Source organism: Rhincodon typus, chromosome 14 (genome assembly GCF_021869965.1).
Source record: "Rhincodon typus isolate 14 chromosome 14, sRhiTyp1.1, whole genome shotgun sequence".
In the NCBI taxonomy this organism is placed as follows: Eukaryota; Metazoa; Chordata; class Chondrichthyes; order Orectolobiformes; family Rhincodontidae; genus Rhincodon; species Rhincodon typus.
The window spans coordinates 40,946,892-40,965,095 of NC_063345.1; the positions used below are offsets into that span (position 1 = coordinate 40,946,892).

The 18,204-nt window shown below is 40.7% G+C and overlaps 1 protein-coding gene across 1 annotated transcript in view; it reads right to left on the reverse strand.

Annotated features, from left to right (window-relative positions):
* si:dkey-171c9.3 overlaps positions 1–18,204 on the reverse strand; it is a 49,293-nt gene that overhangs the window by 12,680 nt on the left and 18,409 nt on the right. The window contains exons 2-3 of the mRNA XM_048605315.1: positions 6,999–7,094; positions 1,617–1,748 (exon numbers count right to left, since the gene is read on the reverse strand). Coding sequence (XP_048461272.1) covers positions 1,617–1,748; positions 6,999–7,094 — 228 coding nt within the window. The remainder of the gene's footprint in view (positions 1–1,616; positions 1,749–6,998; positions 7,095–18,204) is intronic.

Below are 18,204 nucleotides of genomic sequence, written 5' to 3' on the forward strand. Positions count from 1 at the left end.
AATATGGGTGAGTCTTAATGGCCCTCTGAATTCTAACAAGTCAGTCAGTTTAAGGGCAATTAGGGGTCAGTAATAAATGCCAGCCTTACTGACAATGTCCCTTATCCCATGTAGGTTCAAAAAAAAAGACGGCTGATTTGTATTTTGCATTAATGACAAAGACAACGTTCGTCCAAAATATCTCAATTTATGACCTTATCTTACCATCTTTAATAACGTGCAAATTGCCACACCAAGGACCCTCTATGGCTCTGATGAAGAGTCATGTAGACTCGGACCATTAGCTTGATGTCTACCCATGGATGCTGCCTGACTCGCTGTGATCTCCAACATTTGTTGTTTTCAGTCCCTCTATTTCACTATCCTGATTAACTTCCTATATTATCAACTTTAACAGGTTTGTATAAGTTGCATTTTATGAATCAAGGTGATATGGTAATCAACATAAAGCAGAATATTGTATTTTCATTATCCATTTTGTTTTTTCATCAAAGAATTCTCTTAACATGGGTCAAAAATGAATGTTTTTTAGAATGCCATGATTACCGTCTCTTTTTTTTGTATATCCTTTCCTATGTTATTTACAGACATTCTGAAAGGCCATAGGGATAGATGAAGTAGGGAACATTTTGATAAGGTTTTGATAAAGCCTTGTTGTACAGGGAGAATCCAGAAAGTTTTGCTCTACATTTAGCCTACATTACAACAGTGATTACACTTCATAAGCAATGCATTGATTATAAATCAACTTAGAAATGTAAGTCTTTTTTTGTACTTTATCACTTGGCCCTACGATTATTAAATGTATTCTTTCTACTGCTATGATTTTATCTGGAACATTCAAACAAAACTGGTTAATAATTGAGATAACTGGTCTCCATAGGATTTGCACAAAGTAAAAATGAGAATTGATTTCCTGAGCAGAAAGTGTGCAGATATCTGGCCAGGGGATGTTTAGAACCGTCATGCAGGCAGACCTTTGCAAAAAGTTGGGAAGGTGAAGGGACCACCCATGTATTTGTCACATTGATTGGCATTACAGTGTCTGAACATGACCATTCACTGCCGTTGTATAGAGATCACATTTCTATCGAAGTGTACTGGTAATGCTGTGATGCTTTGATACTACTGCTCAGGCATTGACTCATGTCAAATGTCATTTATATTGGATAAATTGGATAACCACTGTCATCAATATGTATCTTTGAGGTCAACGGGTTAATTGACTCTGACACCTGAATACCAAACAGCAGCTTGTTCAGTTTTACAGGACGGAAAACGTGCAAAGATTCGGTGAAAATTGCTGGCCGGAGCTGGCTCAAGCCCTCAATCACTTCTTGAGCTGTCTTCAATTCCTTAATGGTGTGACAGGGTTAAAGCCTCTCTCTGCCAGTCACTTTGAATTGAGATTTGGTGAGCCTCATCTCAGTTGCTACCATTAATCAACATTATAAAACTGCACCATAATTTTAGGATGAATTCATATTAAGAGCGGTTACAATTTGGAAAGTTGCTCCATTTCCTATTAAGACATTTCAAGAAGCTTAAGAATCCGAAAAATGCATGCAAGATGGGAGGTCCTCAGTTGAGCTTGTTTTGCTAGCTTTACGGTTTACCTGCAAACCATCTGTTGTTGCCTCAGAATGTTGTTGTAACCCTTTGATTAAAATTATATCATCTTCTTTCAGGTTATGCAGTTGGACAGATTCCATCAACTCATGGAGTTCAGGATAAGTTGCAGTCACTTCCTAGATGAGAAAGCATAAAACAAATAAAAGGAACATTAAGAATTAGTGTATTTTAAGAATTAAGTGTAAAAAACTTGCAGAAACATGGCAGCTAATTTGAGAACAGCAAGCTTCCACAAATAGCTATGAATTCAATGATTACATAATCTGCTTTTATTGATATTGGTTGTGAGATAAATAGTAATTTGAACACTAGAGAAGCCATCAATCTTCTTCAAATTGTGTCACAACAGGCCACAGAGAACTTCTGATTAACCTTGCATCTGAAACAGAGCAATGTAGTACTCCTCGACAATTCACTGAAGTATCAGCTTGGATTACATACTTAAATTCTGTGGTGGGACTTGAACCCACAACTTCTAACTCTGAGGCCAGTGCTAGCACTGAGGAGAGTCTGATACTTTGCCGAACAAAGCCCCCACAACAGTTTCCTTCTTTATAGTGAAGTCTTATTTTCCTATGATCAGTTCTAATGACCTAAAGTTCTAGAATTTTACAGGAAGTGTCCTTGGATTTCATACTCCATTAAATGCCTACATCTTGAATGGTGAAGAAACAAGGTCTCATGTGTCTATTGAAAAATCAGATATACCTTCAAACACATTGGATCAGACAATTGACAAACTAGGTGGATTGGTCTTAGATGAATGTGGATCAATTACAACAGATTTATGCATTTGAGGTTTTAAATGGATGTGTGTGTTCACATTGGAGGTGGTGGGGTATAACTAATGGTTGTAATGTGGGGGGAGACAGCCCTTGAAAATGAATTGTCTCTCTCTAGGCAATAGACAAGAGGGAAAATGGCATTTGCTTTATTTATGTGTGCCTCTAGAAACAGCCTTGCCTCAAGAAGAAGTCCTATAATGTAAATAAAGAGGTGGCATACATGCAGGCGGAGGCAGGGCATGTCATCAAATCATTTTCTTCCCTACGTTTGGAAACAAAGCATAATGAATTGCAAAGGAAATTGCTGTTATTATCATTAAGATTTCCATTTCCTGCTGGCCCTGGTCAAAAATTGCTGCCAACAGCACAACTTGCTTGTTGTCAAACTTAATGTTTTATTCTGGTTGTGAACTGCTTAAATTCTCAACTCACTGGTATTGTGCAACTTCTACTTCTCTGTTTTGAAAAGAACCTTCCATTAAAATTAGGAGAAGGCCAGACTGCAAAAAGCTTGAAGTGATTTTGCCAGAACAGCAAATGTGCAAATCTTACAATTTAATTGAGATAGATTTTGCATAATATTAATTTGATGCTAGTCCATCAAGCAAGATGTGAACATGGCAGGAGGCATCATTTCCACTTAGTTTTACAGAAAGCTTCAAATTTTCCACTTGTGCTAGACTTCCTTTTGAAACAATTGAAATTGATTTTATCTTGTTCTTAGTCAGATTCTGTATCCCAGTATTTGCATTAGAACAGAAAACATAGGAGAGTGCAGCACAGGAACAGACTGCATCCAATTCCTGTCAGCAAATCCACAAACAAAAACAAATCTGCTGGAAAAGCTCAGCAGGTCTGGCAGCATCTGTGAAGGAAAAAAACAGAGTTAACGTTTCGGGTCCGGTGACCCTTCCTCAGAACCACAAATTAGCAAATCCACAAATACAGTTTTACTAGCAATCTGGGAATAAACATAAATCTCATGGAATGAGAATTAAGAGGAGGACAAAATCAGCCTTTGATCAATCTAAAACCAAAGCTCAAAGCACATCTTAGCTATTTACAGAGTTCTCACATTTTTTTGAGAACAATGTTACTTAGAGCATACCCCAGTGGTCACATTTGGTCTTGCAGCCTTCCAATCTGCATAGCAACCTGGGTGACTATCAGAAGCTGGGCAACTGATAGAAATAAGAGCTGATGGCTCATTACGCAGAACTAATGGAACGTGAAGACAAGGAATATGTGAGGGGACATTCTCATGATGTATCATTTTGATCACTTAACACAGCGCACCAAAGTAGACTTAAAAATTACTGATTGTAGAGAATCTTATTTTCTTTCGTATTTATTTCAATGGTTGTATTCTTTTTCAAAAAAAGGATATGAATGCATCTCTCTGATCAATTAATTTTCATTTGGAATCTATTGTAAGTATGGGTATATCTCCATATAGGTATATCTCCAATATATCTAAAATCACACCACACCTGGTTATAGTCCAACAGGTTTATTTGAAAACACAAACTTTTGGAGCCTCAATCCTTCTTCAGGTATTAGTGACAGCTGACCTTATCCACACCAGTCCAACACCGGCACTTCCACATCATCCATATATCTAGGCTTGGGGTAATAGGTGGCAGGTATATTCACTCTACACAAGTGTGAGGCAATGATCATCTCCAACAAGACAGAACCTAGCTATCACCCCCTTTGCATTCAATTGTAATCACTGAAGTTCCACATTATCGATATCCTGGGGTTACCACTGACTAGAAATTGGACCAATCGTGTACATAAAAGCAGCCACTGAGTAGATCAGAGACCCCAGAAGCCTATCTACCATCAACAAGACTCAAGTCAGGAGTGTGATGGAATACTTTCCACATGCCTGGAGGAGTGCAGCTCCAAAACCACAGTAGAAGCTCAATATTATCCAAGCCAAAGCAGCCTGCTTGGTTGGCACCATCCACCACCTTCAACATTTACTCTCTTCACCAACACAGTGATAGCAGTGTGTGTCATCTGCAATCCGCACTGAAACGACTCACCATGGGCCTTTGACAGCACCTTCCAAACCCACAAGCTCTACCATTTGAAGGACAAGAGAGACAGATGCTTGGGAATACCACCAAACTGTAAGTTCTGCTCTAAGCTACACAGCATACTGCCTTGCAATATAGCACTGTTCCTTCACCGTCACTGGTCAAAATCCTGGAGACCCCTTCTTAACAACACCAAAGGTGTCCCTGCAGCTCAAGGACAGCTGAGGTTCAAAAAGGCAGCTCAGCAGCACATCCTGACGGCCAATTAGGAAAAGGCAATAAATGCTTGGCCCAGTCAGGGGTGCCCACATCCCATAAACAAAATTGGATCAAATAGAAATTACCACCACTCTAACCCGATTTGTCTTTATGTTAAATACACTTTGCCAAATTCTCAGGGATAGGAATGCTAAAAAGTAAAGAAACATTGCAGTTATTTCTACCAGAATCAGTCTTAAAGAAGAAAAACATAAGAAAATGGACTTATAAAGTTTCCATCAAGGTAACTGGAAAGATTAAGTTCAACAATTTTGCCCTTCATCTGATCTTTATATTTTTCTAATCAATAATGTTTCCAATAGTAGGAGAGACTGGGACCCAAGGGCACAGTCTCAGAGTGAAGGAACTGAGATGAGGAGGAATTTCTTCAACCAGAAGTGGTGAATCTATGCAACTCATTGCCGCAGAAGGCTGTGGAGACCAAGTCATTAGTGTATTTAAGACAGAGATAGCTAGGTTCTTGACTAGTAAAGGAATCAACTGTTACGGGGAAAAAGCAGGAGAATGGGGTTGAGAAACACACAGCCATGGAAGAATGGTAGAGCAAACTCAATGGGTCGAATGGCCTAATTCAGCTCCTACGTCATATGACTGGTTCAGAGATGTTATTACAGACCTCTAGCTCATTTGAGACTTGAACCCAGGCTTCCTAGTCCAGAGGTAAAGGCATTACCATTGCACCACAAGTGCCCCTTGTCTGATCTTTATCGCTGTCTTCACCAACAATGGAAAAAGTTAAGGACTGAGTGGTTTTAACAGTGTCTCATTCATCAACAACCCTGCCCCCTCCTCTCTACTACTAACATGAGCGATTCCAATAGAATACCTGCAGTCCCATCTTGCAACTGATCTAATTGATTGGTACAATTCCATGGCAACTGGCAAATCTCGAACATCGCTACACAAAGACATTTGGCAATGGAGAACATCACAGCCAAGCTATGCAAAGTCAGCAGAGGAGATCCATTCTCTCCTTTTCACACATTCATGTTACATGTTATCTGTCCTTCACCACCATAAGCAACATCTTTGTCTTTCACTCTGAGTCCACCTGTAGTGATTGTAACGAGGTCAGCCAGGCAGACCTCATCGAACATGAGTTCCCTGAGTGGGGCTATTCATCTGGTCCAATCAGGGAGCCCTGGCTGATGGATAAGAACAGGAGTGTCAGAGGTTCTGTTCACTCTGAGAGCTGGATCTGAGGAAGCTGGATCTGTGTTAAGAACTTTCCACATGTAAATAAAAGGTGACTTAGTGACAGTGACAAGTTCAGTCTCAACTTGTTCAGAGTAGTAAGAACTGCAGATGCTGGAATGAGAGATAACACAGTGTGGAGCTGGAGGAACACAGCAGGCCAGGCAGCAGCAGAGGAGCAGGAAAGTTGATCTTTCAGGTCAGTACCCTTATTCACTACCCTTACAACGTGTTCCATTTGCTCCTCCTTTCCCTCTGTCCAGCACATAATAAAGACAATTTTCCAACTCATTTCATTTCTGAAGAAGTCTTATCAAACATGAAATGTTAACTCTGTTTCTCTCTCCACAGATGCTGCCAGATCTGTTGAATTTGTACAGCACTGTCTATTTTCCTTTTAGATTTCTAGCATCTGCAGTATTTTGCTTTCATATGTGACAAATGAGACTGTGCCATGACAAGTCATATTCAAATCACTCAACATCTACAATTCTAACAAAGGCCAAAAATATTTAAACATAACTTCTCTTCGATTGTAATGCTTGCTAAGTCAGAAGTGGGCTATAAGCACCACAAGCATTGAGTAAAATAGATTTGACTGTAGAGGAAAATACACAGTTTCAATTTTATAGTCTGATTCTGTATTAATTCATTAATATTTTTAAGGCTTCTGACAGTGTACATCTTAGAAGATTTACACAATTTGATTTTAAAAAACCCTTTAATTGCTACTTACATTAAATGCAAAATTCATACAAATTGAAAAGGCGTTAGGTGATCATGAAAGCAAAAACTGACTAATAAACCACACTAAATACATTCCATGCCATCCACTGCAGCTAGGTGAATGTATTTCCCAAAAAGCAGATTTTTTACAATTATCTCACAATTAACATTGTCTCCATTCTCCCTTACACAGTAGTGTTCTCAGTTCACTGATGCATCATCATGTTTTCCCTATCTCCTAGATCTTCCTCAAATGGTGCAGCGTATTTCCACAGCATCTGCCCATTTGACCTATTTGGGAAGCGTTTTCAATACAAAGACATGAGATTTCACTTACCTCTTTAAGCGGCATTGCAATTCGTTGCTCACTCTTTTCAATCACTACCTGACAAAGTTTCTTGGTGCTATGCAACCAGTTAATTGGATCTGACATCTGCAGAAAAATAAACATGAACAGGAATATATCAGACATTTGGGAAAATAACCTGTGTTCTCACACCCTGTGGCATCTTAAAAATATACCAACGTGCTTCGTGGGAAGGGAGGCTTGAATAATTATCTGAACAGTTTCCAAACCTGGAACTTGGGATGAAATACAAATTTTTGTTATTGTAGTTAATTGCCAAATTGGCATACAGGGATACTGATGGGAGTACAGATCACCAATTAGCTAACCCATGAACTGACTGGTAGGGGTCTCAATGATCCACTAACCTCTGCTTGGGTACCTAAACAGCCAATTAAACTAACTTTTTTGCTGGCGGACAAACCGTATAATCCACCAAGAAGGGAGATCCAGATTCAACTTCCACCTGCTTCAGTAGTGTGTAATAATATCACTGAACAGATTGATTAGAAAATATCCCCATCAACCAAGGGATCTTGTGGTGTGATGGTAGTGTCCCCATTTCTGGGTCAAGGAGCCCTAGTTCAAGTCCCATGTACTTCAAAGGTGTGTCATAACATGCCTGAAGAGGTAGACTGAAGATATCTATAATCTATCAAGTGGGAAGTTCAACTAAATAGACATTAGGAAGAGCTATTTTTATAAGAAACATCATTCCAGTTGGATTCCTGCTCATTAATCAAGGATCCTCACACTGGCAATCATCCACCAGTTAATGGTCTATTACTAAACAATAATTAGATTTACAAATGTCTGACTTACAAACTTCATACTGAGGAACATGATCCCATACAGGGGTGTAATTTTAAAGATCTGACATATGAATGTATCCTGTACTTAAAAATGGCTAATTTATATTATCCTGCATTGTGTTCCTAATGTACTTGCGTACAAATCGACTTGCAAACAGACTCCAGAATAGATCCATTCACAACCCAGGTACTCTGTTTTCCTTGTACCAATGGATCATTTTAAAGCCTTATTGACAAGACTGGTATTAATGTTGATGTTGTATTTACATATGTAGAACTGCTTCACTTGAATTCACTTCTGTTTTCTGAAAATATAAATTGCATGAAATTGACATATGTTAATAACAAGGGTAAATGTTGGTATGAGAACTAGTCATGGGTGTGTTGTGATCAAATCATGTTGGGTATTGACCCTGGACAAGTAATGGTAAACAGCGCACTGTTGTAGAGTTTGGGGAAAGGATACAGATAAGATGGTACAGAACCAAATTGCCATCAGTGTACAAAGAAGTTTCAGGTTATAACGGTGAGATTTGGCCCAATAAGAATCAGATGTCTGCAGTTTTGATTTGCAGAGAAAAATCCTTACATGTAAAACATATTCTTCATTCCTTGAGTTTAAACAGAGAATCAAGTGTATGCTGTTAATGGCTGGTATTCCAACGTACCACACATTGCTGTATACACTCAGATTAAGGCCCTGTTTTACATCCAAGCAGGAAATATAAAAATCTCTTTCAGAAAATGAAAGGAAGATAATTTAAATGGGGGACGAGTAGTGGAAACAGAAACCCTTTGTTAAGAAAGGGTGTCAGAAATTCTCCTGATCACTACACAATTTCCTGTCTGCAGGAGCATTGTGGAGTGCAGTTGCAGTATCAAAGAGTAATATTTCCTGTTATGGGCCACTGTGTATTACTGTGTATGTAACTCAGATCATTATCTCACTGGCACAACCAGAAACCGTTACTCTGTCACTTACAGCCCTTATCGTGACCTTTGATTTGAAGAACATTCGAGCAATCCAACAATTTCTCTTTTCCTTTGAGCTTGTGGGTAAGGAAGAAGCACAGAGTTTGTTACCAGGTCCAGTTTTAAAATGAAGTTGATATTTGTTAACTATTTCTGTTGATATATAGCGGATATAGTTATATATCTTGTGCTTACTAACCTGTGACTTTCTGTCCAATCACAGGCAAGCTAGACATGGACAGCCCTAACCATAGTTCTTCTCGGTTTTCTTTCTTCCGTTTTCTTGCTTGAAGTTGTTGCTTCATGCTTCAATGTGGTTTCTAGAATACTAGTTGTCCTCTGACTGTGAGTCAAGTTGTTATTCTCCATGTGTAGTGTCTGCTGGTAGCACATCAGCTCCAGGGTATTAGGATGGCTGACTGATTCACGACACAATTCTGTTGCATTTGATTTCTACTGAACTTTACAGCAAGATTCCTCATGTTGTGATCGGGAACAGAAACCCTGACTACTTAGTTTCTCTCCTCCTTAGCCAAGGAGACTTATCCTTTACTGACATCATACTGGAGATTCTACCTGGGCCTTGCAACTCAAAACCAGATCCTGCATTTGACTACTGATCCATTAGGAGCTATCAAAGAGACTTATAAAGCAACAACTTCATAAGAAATGCATTTGGCAATTCATATGGCTACAGAGAATGCAGCCAAAAGAGCCAGACACAATACGTCACATGCAATGCAAGGATACACATTTCAATTTTTTTTATTATCGGAAGCGATGACCTAGTTGTACTATTGCTGGACGGAGACCCAGGCAACGTTCTGGCCCCAGGTTCAAATCCCACCATGGCAGATGGTGAAATTTGAATTCAATAAAGAATCTGGAATTAAGGGTCTAATGATGACCATGAAACCATTGTTGATTGCCAGAAAAACCGAATCAGGCTCACGCATGTTCTTTTGGAAAGGAAACTGCCATCCTTACCGGGTCTGACTTACATGTGACTCTAGACCCACAGCAATGCAGTTGACTCTTAACTTCCCTCTGGGATGGGCAATAAATACTGGCCTAATCAGCAATGCCCTCATCCCGTAAATGAATTTTTAAATATTACCGTAGGTTCTCACAAAATAATTAAAAACATTTTTAAGTAAATTTCAAGTATATGTGTTTTAAATGTTTAATAACTTTGGCTAACAAAAATCTATGGTTCTTGTTTTTCATGAGAATGGCAGCTGAGTCTTGAATCTAGAAGTCCTGCCCTAATCCCAACATCTACCTTACTCATTGGGTTGTGGGGAAATGGTGGCAGATTCTAATTCATGCTTCTGTGGTTCACTGTCAGCTGAGGGTTCTTGTGATGAAGTGGTAATGTCTCTACCTCTGACCCAGGAGTTTGGGTTTAAGAGCCACCTGCCCCAAAGGCATGTAATATCATCTCTGATCGGGTTGTTTAGGGGGAAATAAAAGTGCAAGCTGATCTAATTAACACAAATGAATATCTAAAACACAATTTATGCACTTTAGACCTCTGCTGGAGTGTTGAGTTTTTCCCATAATTTCTGTTTTTGTTTATAAATATGCTGAAGTTATTTGGAGAAGTAGGGTACCCTTTTGGATCTGGTCCTGAAACAATGTTGGGAGAAGCTAAGCTGTCCTTTGGGATTATTTAAACATATAACGTTCATAAAAAGTGCAAAACGTGTAGTTCCGATGAGCTTGAATTCATCAATAGGCACTTAAGAACATTTATCAATTCCAGTATGCATCCTGAGGTCTGCCCATGATGGATATTGAGTTGTGTTGGTGGAGGCTTGGTGAATTTCTGCAGTGTATCTTTGCACCATTTCAAAACACTTAGCACGATTGATGACTCATTCAATAATTTTACTGATGATCAAGAGTAGACTGATGGGGCAGTAATTGGTCAGGTTGGATTTATCTTGATTTTTGTCTACAGAATAGATCTGGGCAATTTTCTCCATTGTAAGATGCAGGCCAGTGAGGGTTGAGAGATATCCTCATTGAGGATGGGGATATTTGTGGAGGCTTCTCCAGTGAATTGTTAAATTTATATAACAGCATGTGGCAGGACTGTAGAACGTAGATTTAGCTGCACAATCGCTTAGCTCTGTCTACAATTTACGCTGTTGAGCACACAAGTAATCTTGGGTTGTAGCTTCATGTGGCTCACACCTCATCCTTAGGCATGCCTGGTGTTGCTCCTGGCATGCCCTCCTACACTGTTCTTTGAACCAGGGTTGATGTTAAAAGCAGAATAGGGGACACGCTGACCCATGAACATTGCAGAATATGGGGGAAAGGGTAGATGGTACTGAGAAAGAGGTTTCCTTGCTGATTTTTAAACTGTTGCCATGAGACTTTGTAGGATCTGCAGTCAATGTTGAGAGCTCTCAAGGAAACTTCTTCCTGACTGCATCAACACAATATGGTGAGCATCAGTGAGGAATTCTGACATTAGATGGTGAACAGTGTGAGTATTTCATTCAGCTGCCTCATGCCACATGCTGGCAGTGGTGATGTTTGAAGATTTCTTCAGATGCATCTTTAAGACTCCTATTCATGCAAACAGTCAGCAATAGAAAGATCTGAAAATTCAAGAATCGTACAGAAGAAACTTCATTGAAAGATTCAACAAGCCTAAATCAACAGTAAATGGTAAAACATATTGTAAGAGACACGCTGCAATAGGTGAGTATTCAGAACTCTCTGGAACTGAAGTATTAGTCACTCCAAGGCAGTTACAGATAGCATCAGGTACCAGTATTCGGTAGGACCATCAGCAGTTGGGCTCTAGTCAGAGGGCTAGCAGACATTGGAAGCTGTGTGTGAGCAAAGTTAAAAATCCCTGAGGCCCAAGGAAAACTTTTGAAAATGGTGCAGGATTACAGCCTGAAAAAGCTCCACATAAAACAATTAAAGCTCAGGCTGAGCAATGCCACCATAGACAGCAATCATCATGAATCATGGCTACACTAAGAGAAACACAAGGATGACAACCGCAATTCAATCTGAAGACACAGACTCGTGGACAATGCACCTTTGAAGCCTGAGCTTATAAGGTCGCATGGAAGAAGGAAGTTAGGACTTGTTAAGGCCACAGAAAAGGCAAGAGATCCATTACTAAAACAACAGACAGCAGGAATTATTTAGGAAAAGCCGTGAAAGAAATAGGAAACATTTACTTAGGCCACAAATAGCTGGTTTCATCCAGAGGTGCCATGGAAAAGGTGGGAATCCATTTTTGCTGAAAGTGAAAATCCTCTACTTTAGCCACAGAAAACGTGGGAATGCTGTCAGAACAAATACTATTATTAATATATCAAGATTTAACAGAAGAGTGCAGCACCTCGGGATCCTTAGGTGAGCTCTATAGATTGATGGGAAAGTGTGGCTGTGGTGATTTAATGTTAGTGTTCATAAAGGATGGAATTGTTGCTGGGATTGCTTATGAGTCTGTGTCAACTTTATTGCTGTCAAAAGAAAATTGATTCTAGAAAAAGCCATATAATGAGTGAGTCTGAAATCCAGAAGCAGCACAAATCAACCTCAAGGGAAGAAGATCAACCTTATGACAATAGATTTGCAGAATTTCTATTCCTACAGTACAAAATCACAAAAGACACAGAGAAACCAATACAGCAAGTACGACTTGCATTAGACATTAAATTACCTTGCTGGTGGAGTAAGAAAACTTCACAGACACAGGAAGTGCCTAGCTATTAAAAAGGAGCACTCTACTTGTAACACAACAATGTAATTTTCAGAAAATATGCTGAAGTAGGACATAGTCACAAAAAAGTAGAAATCATCAGCTACCCACACAAAGAGGTGAATGAGTACAACAGTTTACAATAAACAAAAAGCCTTAAGTCTTCTTAAGGAAAATAGATGATCCATGATGTTGTCAAGAGGCTATTTATGTTAATAGGCATCTCAAGCTTTATACAGAAGTGAATGTCACCATATTATCAGGTAATAAACCATGGTTGAAAACGTATCATCTACAGCCAACAGCAGTGCAACAATACAGTCCAGGAAGTATAGCATTTAAAGGTAAAAGTAAAAGCCTATAAGCAACTCTCCAACACAAGTGACTTCAGATATTTACTTACATACAATCAAAGATTCTCATGCTTGAACATGAATGTACATTTTTAATTTAACCTTCTTAAAGTCACAAAAGAAGTCAAACTGTTTAAAGTAAGAGCTGGTTAAGGAACAGCCAGTCATGAAAGAGGACAAGGAGCATTGGGTAAGGACAGCCTGGTGTGTAACAACTAGCCAAAGGACAACCACCAGAAGATTTCACAGGGCCGCCGAGTCTGCTGTCCACCATGAATCATGACAGAATTATTTAAAATTAACTAAGTTGATATCAGAAATTTGTTGTGCTTTGTAAGCAGGATGAAAAACTGCAACTGCACTGATTTCGCTCAGACGTTTTCCATAGCTGTCAACATTGAAGAGAAATTAGACTGAAAGGATCAATGCGGCGTGTGTGCAAACACTGACAACCAGATAGCCATTGAGCAGTATACCCCATTTGAGCTCACTGATATATCTCCAACTGAGGTAATTCAAAGCACAATATAGGATGGTGTACAAGTAGTTATGACAGATTGAAATCTGATGTCAGAAGCAGGGGTGATACAGAAGATGCAAATTTGAACCGAGAAGTTCATTTCCTTACCTTACCAGGATTCATTTTCAGTAACAATGAAAGAGATGGTGCCAAAGAAGCAATTCTCAAAACAGCAGAATTGAGGGGGTGGATGTGATACTTTCGCCAGTACTCCCATCATTGAGGCCAAACGAAAACATCCAACCTAATCAACAAGTTAACCTGAACAGTCAACAGAGATTTACCTGCAGATTGGGAATAAAAATCTGCTGACACAGATTGAAGGTTGGTGCATTCAACCCCATGAAAGCCACCACTTAGAAAGGGCAACCTATATTCAGAGATACAGGAAGCAGTCAAGAGGAAATTATCTAGTTCAGGATATTGTAAAAAAGAAATTGCCTGTTACAACAGGACAGCCATCCTCCACAAAGAGACACAGTCAACATGTCAATAGTCTTCAACTGAAACACCTATTAATCTTCCAAGACTGAACAGAATATGTTGAAGGAATCTCCAGGCACCTGAATTTATACAGTCAAAGGCATGGGGGAGGAAGGGTGAGGGTGGGGGTGCGGTCAGGAGGAGATAGAGTAGTGTATATATAAATATCTATATATAAATGCTTGTTGATGATGAAAATAAAAACTTGATTGGTGGAAGGTGTTGTGTATGAGGAGTGCAGGGGGCTAAAAGGTTTAATACTTTAATAATAATACCTTAAGCACCACACTCTTCGAAGATATCATATTGATGTAATGGGAAGACAGCTTTGGATCTCAAAGGGGTAATACTGAACATGCAGGTCCTCCTCATAGTCTCTGTAATAATGTTTAACATATCAGTGTATCCTGTAACTAGTTTCTAAATGCTATAGACTATGCTTTGTTCAAGACAATAGCCTCTTGCTGGAATACCAAGAACCAAGTGAGCCATGTAGATCACCACCCAAGAGGGAGATGGTGTCAGAAAATGGTGAATGATAGTGCAAACAGACTCATACACCGTGGTGGTCAGCAATGAGGAATGCTCATACAACACAAAAGTATACTTTCCAGTGAAGGCCATAACACAACAATCAAGAGTGGGAACCAAGATAGGGAAAGGCCACAGTTTAAGGCCCTCCCATCATATTATATCAAAGGGCTGGAAATTATAAAAACTTCTCAAGCTGTATATGTTTAACATGAGATAGCAGGAACTGCAGATCCTGGAGAATCTGAGATAACAAGGTGTGGAGCTGGATGAACACAGCAGGCCAAGCAGCATCATAGGATCAGGAAGGCTGATGTTTTGGGCCTAGACCCTTCTTCAGAAATGGGGGAGGGGAAGGGGTTTCTGAAATAAACAGGGTGCGAGGGGGAGGCGCATAGAAGATGGATAGAGGAGAAGATAGGTGAAGAGGAAACAGACAGGTCAAAGAGGCGGGGATGGAGCCAGTAAAGGTGAGTGTAGGTGGGGAGGTAGGGAGGAGATAGGTCAGTCCAGGAAGGATGGACAGGTCAAGTGGGCGGGATGAGGTTAGTAGGTAGGAGATGGGGGTGGGGCTTGAGGTGGGAGGAGAGGATAGGTGGGAGGAAGAACAGGTTAGGGAGGCGGGGACGAGCTGGGCTGGTTTTGGGATGCGGTAGGGGGAGGGGAGATTTTGAAGCTTGTGAAATCCACATTGATACCATTGGGCTGCAGGGTTCCCAAGCGGAATATGAGTTGCTGTACCAGCAACCTTCGGGTGGCATCGTTGTGGCACTGCAGGAGGCCCAGGATGGACATGTCGTCTGAGGAATGGGAGGGGGAGTTGAAATGGTTCGCGACTGGGAGGTGCAGTTGTTTATTGCGAACCGAGCGTAGGTGTTCTGCAAAGTGGTCCCCAAGCCTCCGCTTGGTTTCCCCGATGTAGAGGAGGCCGCAACAGGTACAGCGGATGCAGTATACCACATTGGCAGATGTGCAGATGAACATCTACTTGATGTGGAAAGTCTTCTTGGGGCCTGGGATGGGGGTGAGGGAGGAGGTATGGGGGCAGGTGTAGCACTTCCTGCGGTTGCAGGGAAAAGTGCCGGGTGTGGTGGGGCTGGAGGGGAGTGTGGAGCGGACAAGGGAGTCACGGAGAGAGTGGTCCCTCCGGAAAGCAGATAACGATGGGGAGGAAAAATGGTTTTGGTGGTGGGGTCGGATTGCAGATGGTGGAAGTGTCAGAGGATGATGTTTAACATGAAATGACTATTGTAGATATAACCAACAGTTCATTGTAAGCCACCTCAAAGTACTTCACTGTGTATTGAAAGAAATTGATCTGATTTGAATTTTATATAGTGTTAACATTATTATGCAATATATTTGTGTAAATCTTGAGAATAAAGTATAGTTTTTGGAAAAATTATGAGTGGGGACCCTATGTGATTTTATTTTTCTTTGCCAACTCAGGAAAACTGAAAGAAATGGAATTGTCTCAGTTGCTGCCTTGACAAATATTAACTCACTCAGTTCATAGCAGAGATTGCACCCAAAACAGAAAATGCTGGAAATATTCAGCAGATCACACAGCAATCTATAGAGAGACAAACAGCATTAACATTTCAGGTCAATGAAACCAACAAGTCATGAACCTGAAACACTGGGCAAGTGTTCCTAGTGCCATAGTGGCAAGCTTGGAGGCAGGAAAAATAGAGGACAACCCACTGGTGGACTTCCCAACACAGTTCTATCATTGGTGCCATTACCCAACAGCGACCTAGAAAAGAGTCACCTAAATGCTACATAGAGACAGGCAAGCAATTTAAAGCGCCAATTAGAGGCCATTTTGCAGCAATGATTCACAGGCTTCAATCGAGTTCAGAGGCTGCAAGTTCCATAGAGACACCCTCCCTGAACCAGGCTGGGGAGTGTGGGAAATGGGAGGGGCAGCTTTGGAAGCTCAATGCCCTAGAGAGTCTGGGATGCCATGCAAAACCCTCAGCTGTGGCTCAAAGCATTTCAATGTATTTCAAGTTTTCCTTAATTGCTAAAGGGATGGAGATTAAAAACAGGGATGTTATGCAGCAGTTGTGTAGGGTGCCAGTGAGGCCATACCTGGAGTACTGTGTACAGTTTTGGTCTCCTTACTTGAGAAAGGACGTACTGGCTCTCGAGGGGATGCAGACGACGTTCATTCGGTTAATCCTGGAATTCAGAAAGTTGCCTTATGAGGAGAGATTGCGTAGACTGGGACTGTACTAATTGGAACTTAGAAGAATGAGGGGGGACCAGATCGAAACATATAAAATTATGAAGGGAATAGATAGGATAGAAGCAGGGAGGTTGTTTCCACTGGCAGGCGAAACTAGAACTAGGGGCCATAGTCTCAAAATAACGGGGAGCAGATTTAGGACTGAGTTAAGGAGGAACTTCTTCACCCAAAGGGTTGAGAATCTGTGGAATTCCCTGTCCCAGTGAAGCACTTGAGGCTACCTCGTTGAATGCTTTTAAGGCAAAGATGTCTGAACAGTAATGGAATTAAGGGTATGGTGAGCGGGTGGGTAAGTGGAACCGAGTCCACGAAAAGATCAGTCATGATCTTATTGACTGGTGGAGCAGGCTCGATGGGCCAAATGACGTACTCCTGTTCTAAATAGAAAATTCCCCTCCAACCTGAGGGGTTTAGTGGCCTGACTCCTCTGAAATCTTTAATTACACTGCATGAGGCACCTCCATTTTGAGGCTTGCTCGCTCTTCCCAGCCTACTTCAGCAGCAGTCACTTCTCCTGGTGGGACTGCCGAGTCTGTACAGCTATCAGTCCAATCTCAGGAGCTCACCCAATTATGGTAAGTGAGGAGTAGCCAATCAGGAAGTTCACCCGGAGAAGATCGCTTAGCTAATCTCCCTCCTGGCATATGTGTGCTTGCAACCACCATGATGCTGAAGGAAGATCCCTCAGGAAAAATCAACCCTCAACTCTGATCTCCTCTCAAAAGACGTCTGACCTGCTGAATATTTCCAGTATTTGTTTTTACTTCACATTTCCAGCACAGAACTTGCCTTTGAATTAGAGAAATCAGGTGGTTGCTGACTGCGTCTCTAAGGGTACACAAAAGATTTACAAGAACATTGTCAGGACTGGAGGGTTTGAGTTATAAGGAGAGGCTGTATAGGCTGGGACTTTTTCACTGGAACATAGGAGGTGAGGATAGCCTTATAGAGGTTTATAAAATCATGACGGGCATAGATACGGTGAATAGCCAATGTCATTTTCCAAAGGTAAAGAGTTCAAAACTCGAGGACATAGGCTAGGTGAGAGGGGATCAATTTAAAAGGGACCTGAGGGGCAACGTTTTCACATGGAGACTGGTGCATGTATGAAATGAACTGGAAGTGGTGGAGGCGGGTACAATAACAATATTTAAAAGACATTTGGATAAGTAAATGAATAGGAAAGATTTAGAGGAATATGGGCCAAATGCAGGCAAATGGGACTAGGTCAGTTTAGGATACCTAGTCGGCATGGGCAAGTTGGACCAAAGGGTCTGTTTCCATGCTGTATGACTCTATGACTGGCATTTGATGAAAGGTAAGAGATTTTGCTTTAACTTTAGCAGAAGTGAAATTGAAGTCCAGTTCTTTGAAAAGCTGTAGTGCTTGATTATATATCACAAGAGGTTTTATTATGTTTAACTCTTGGCGAGAAAACACCAACAGCTTAGTACACTACATGAACTTACAGCGCAGTGAGGAAATTAAATATAGTGCACCAGACTGTACTATTATGCTTCACATGTACTGCACCATGAG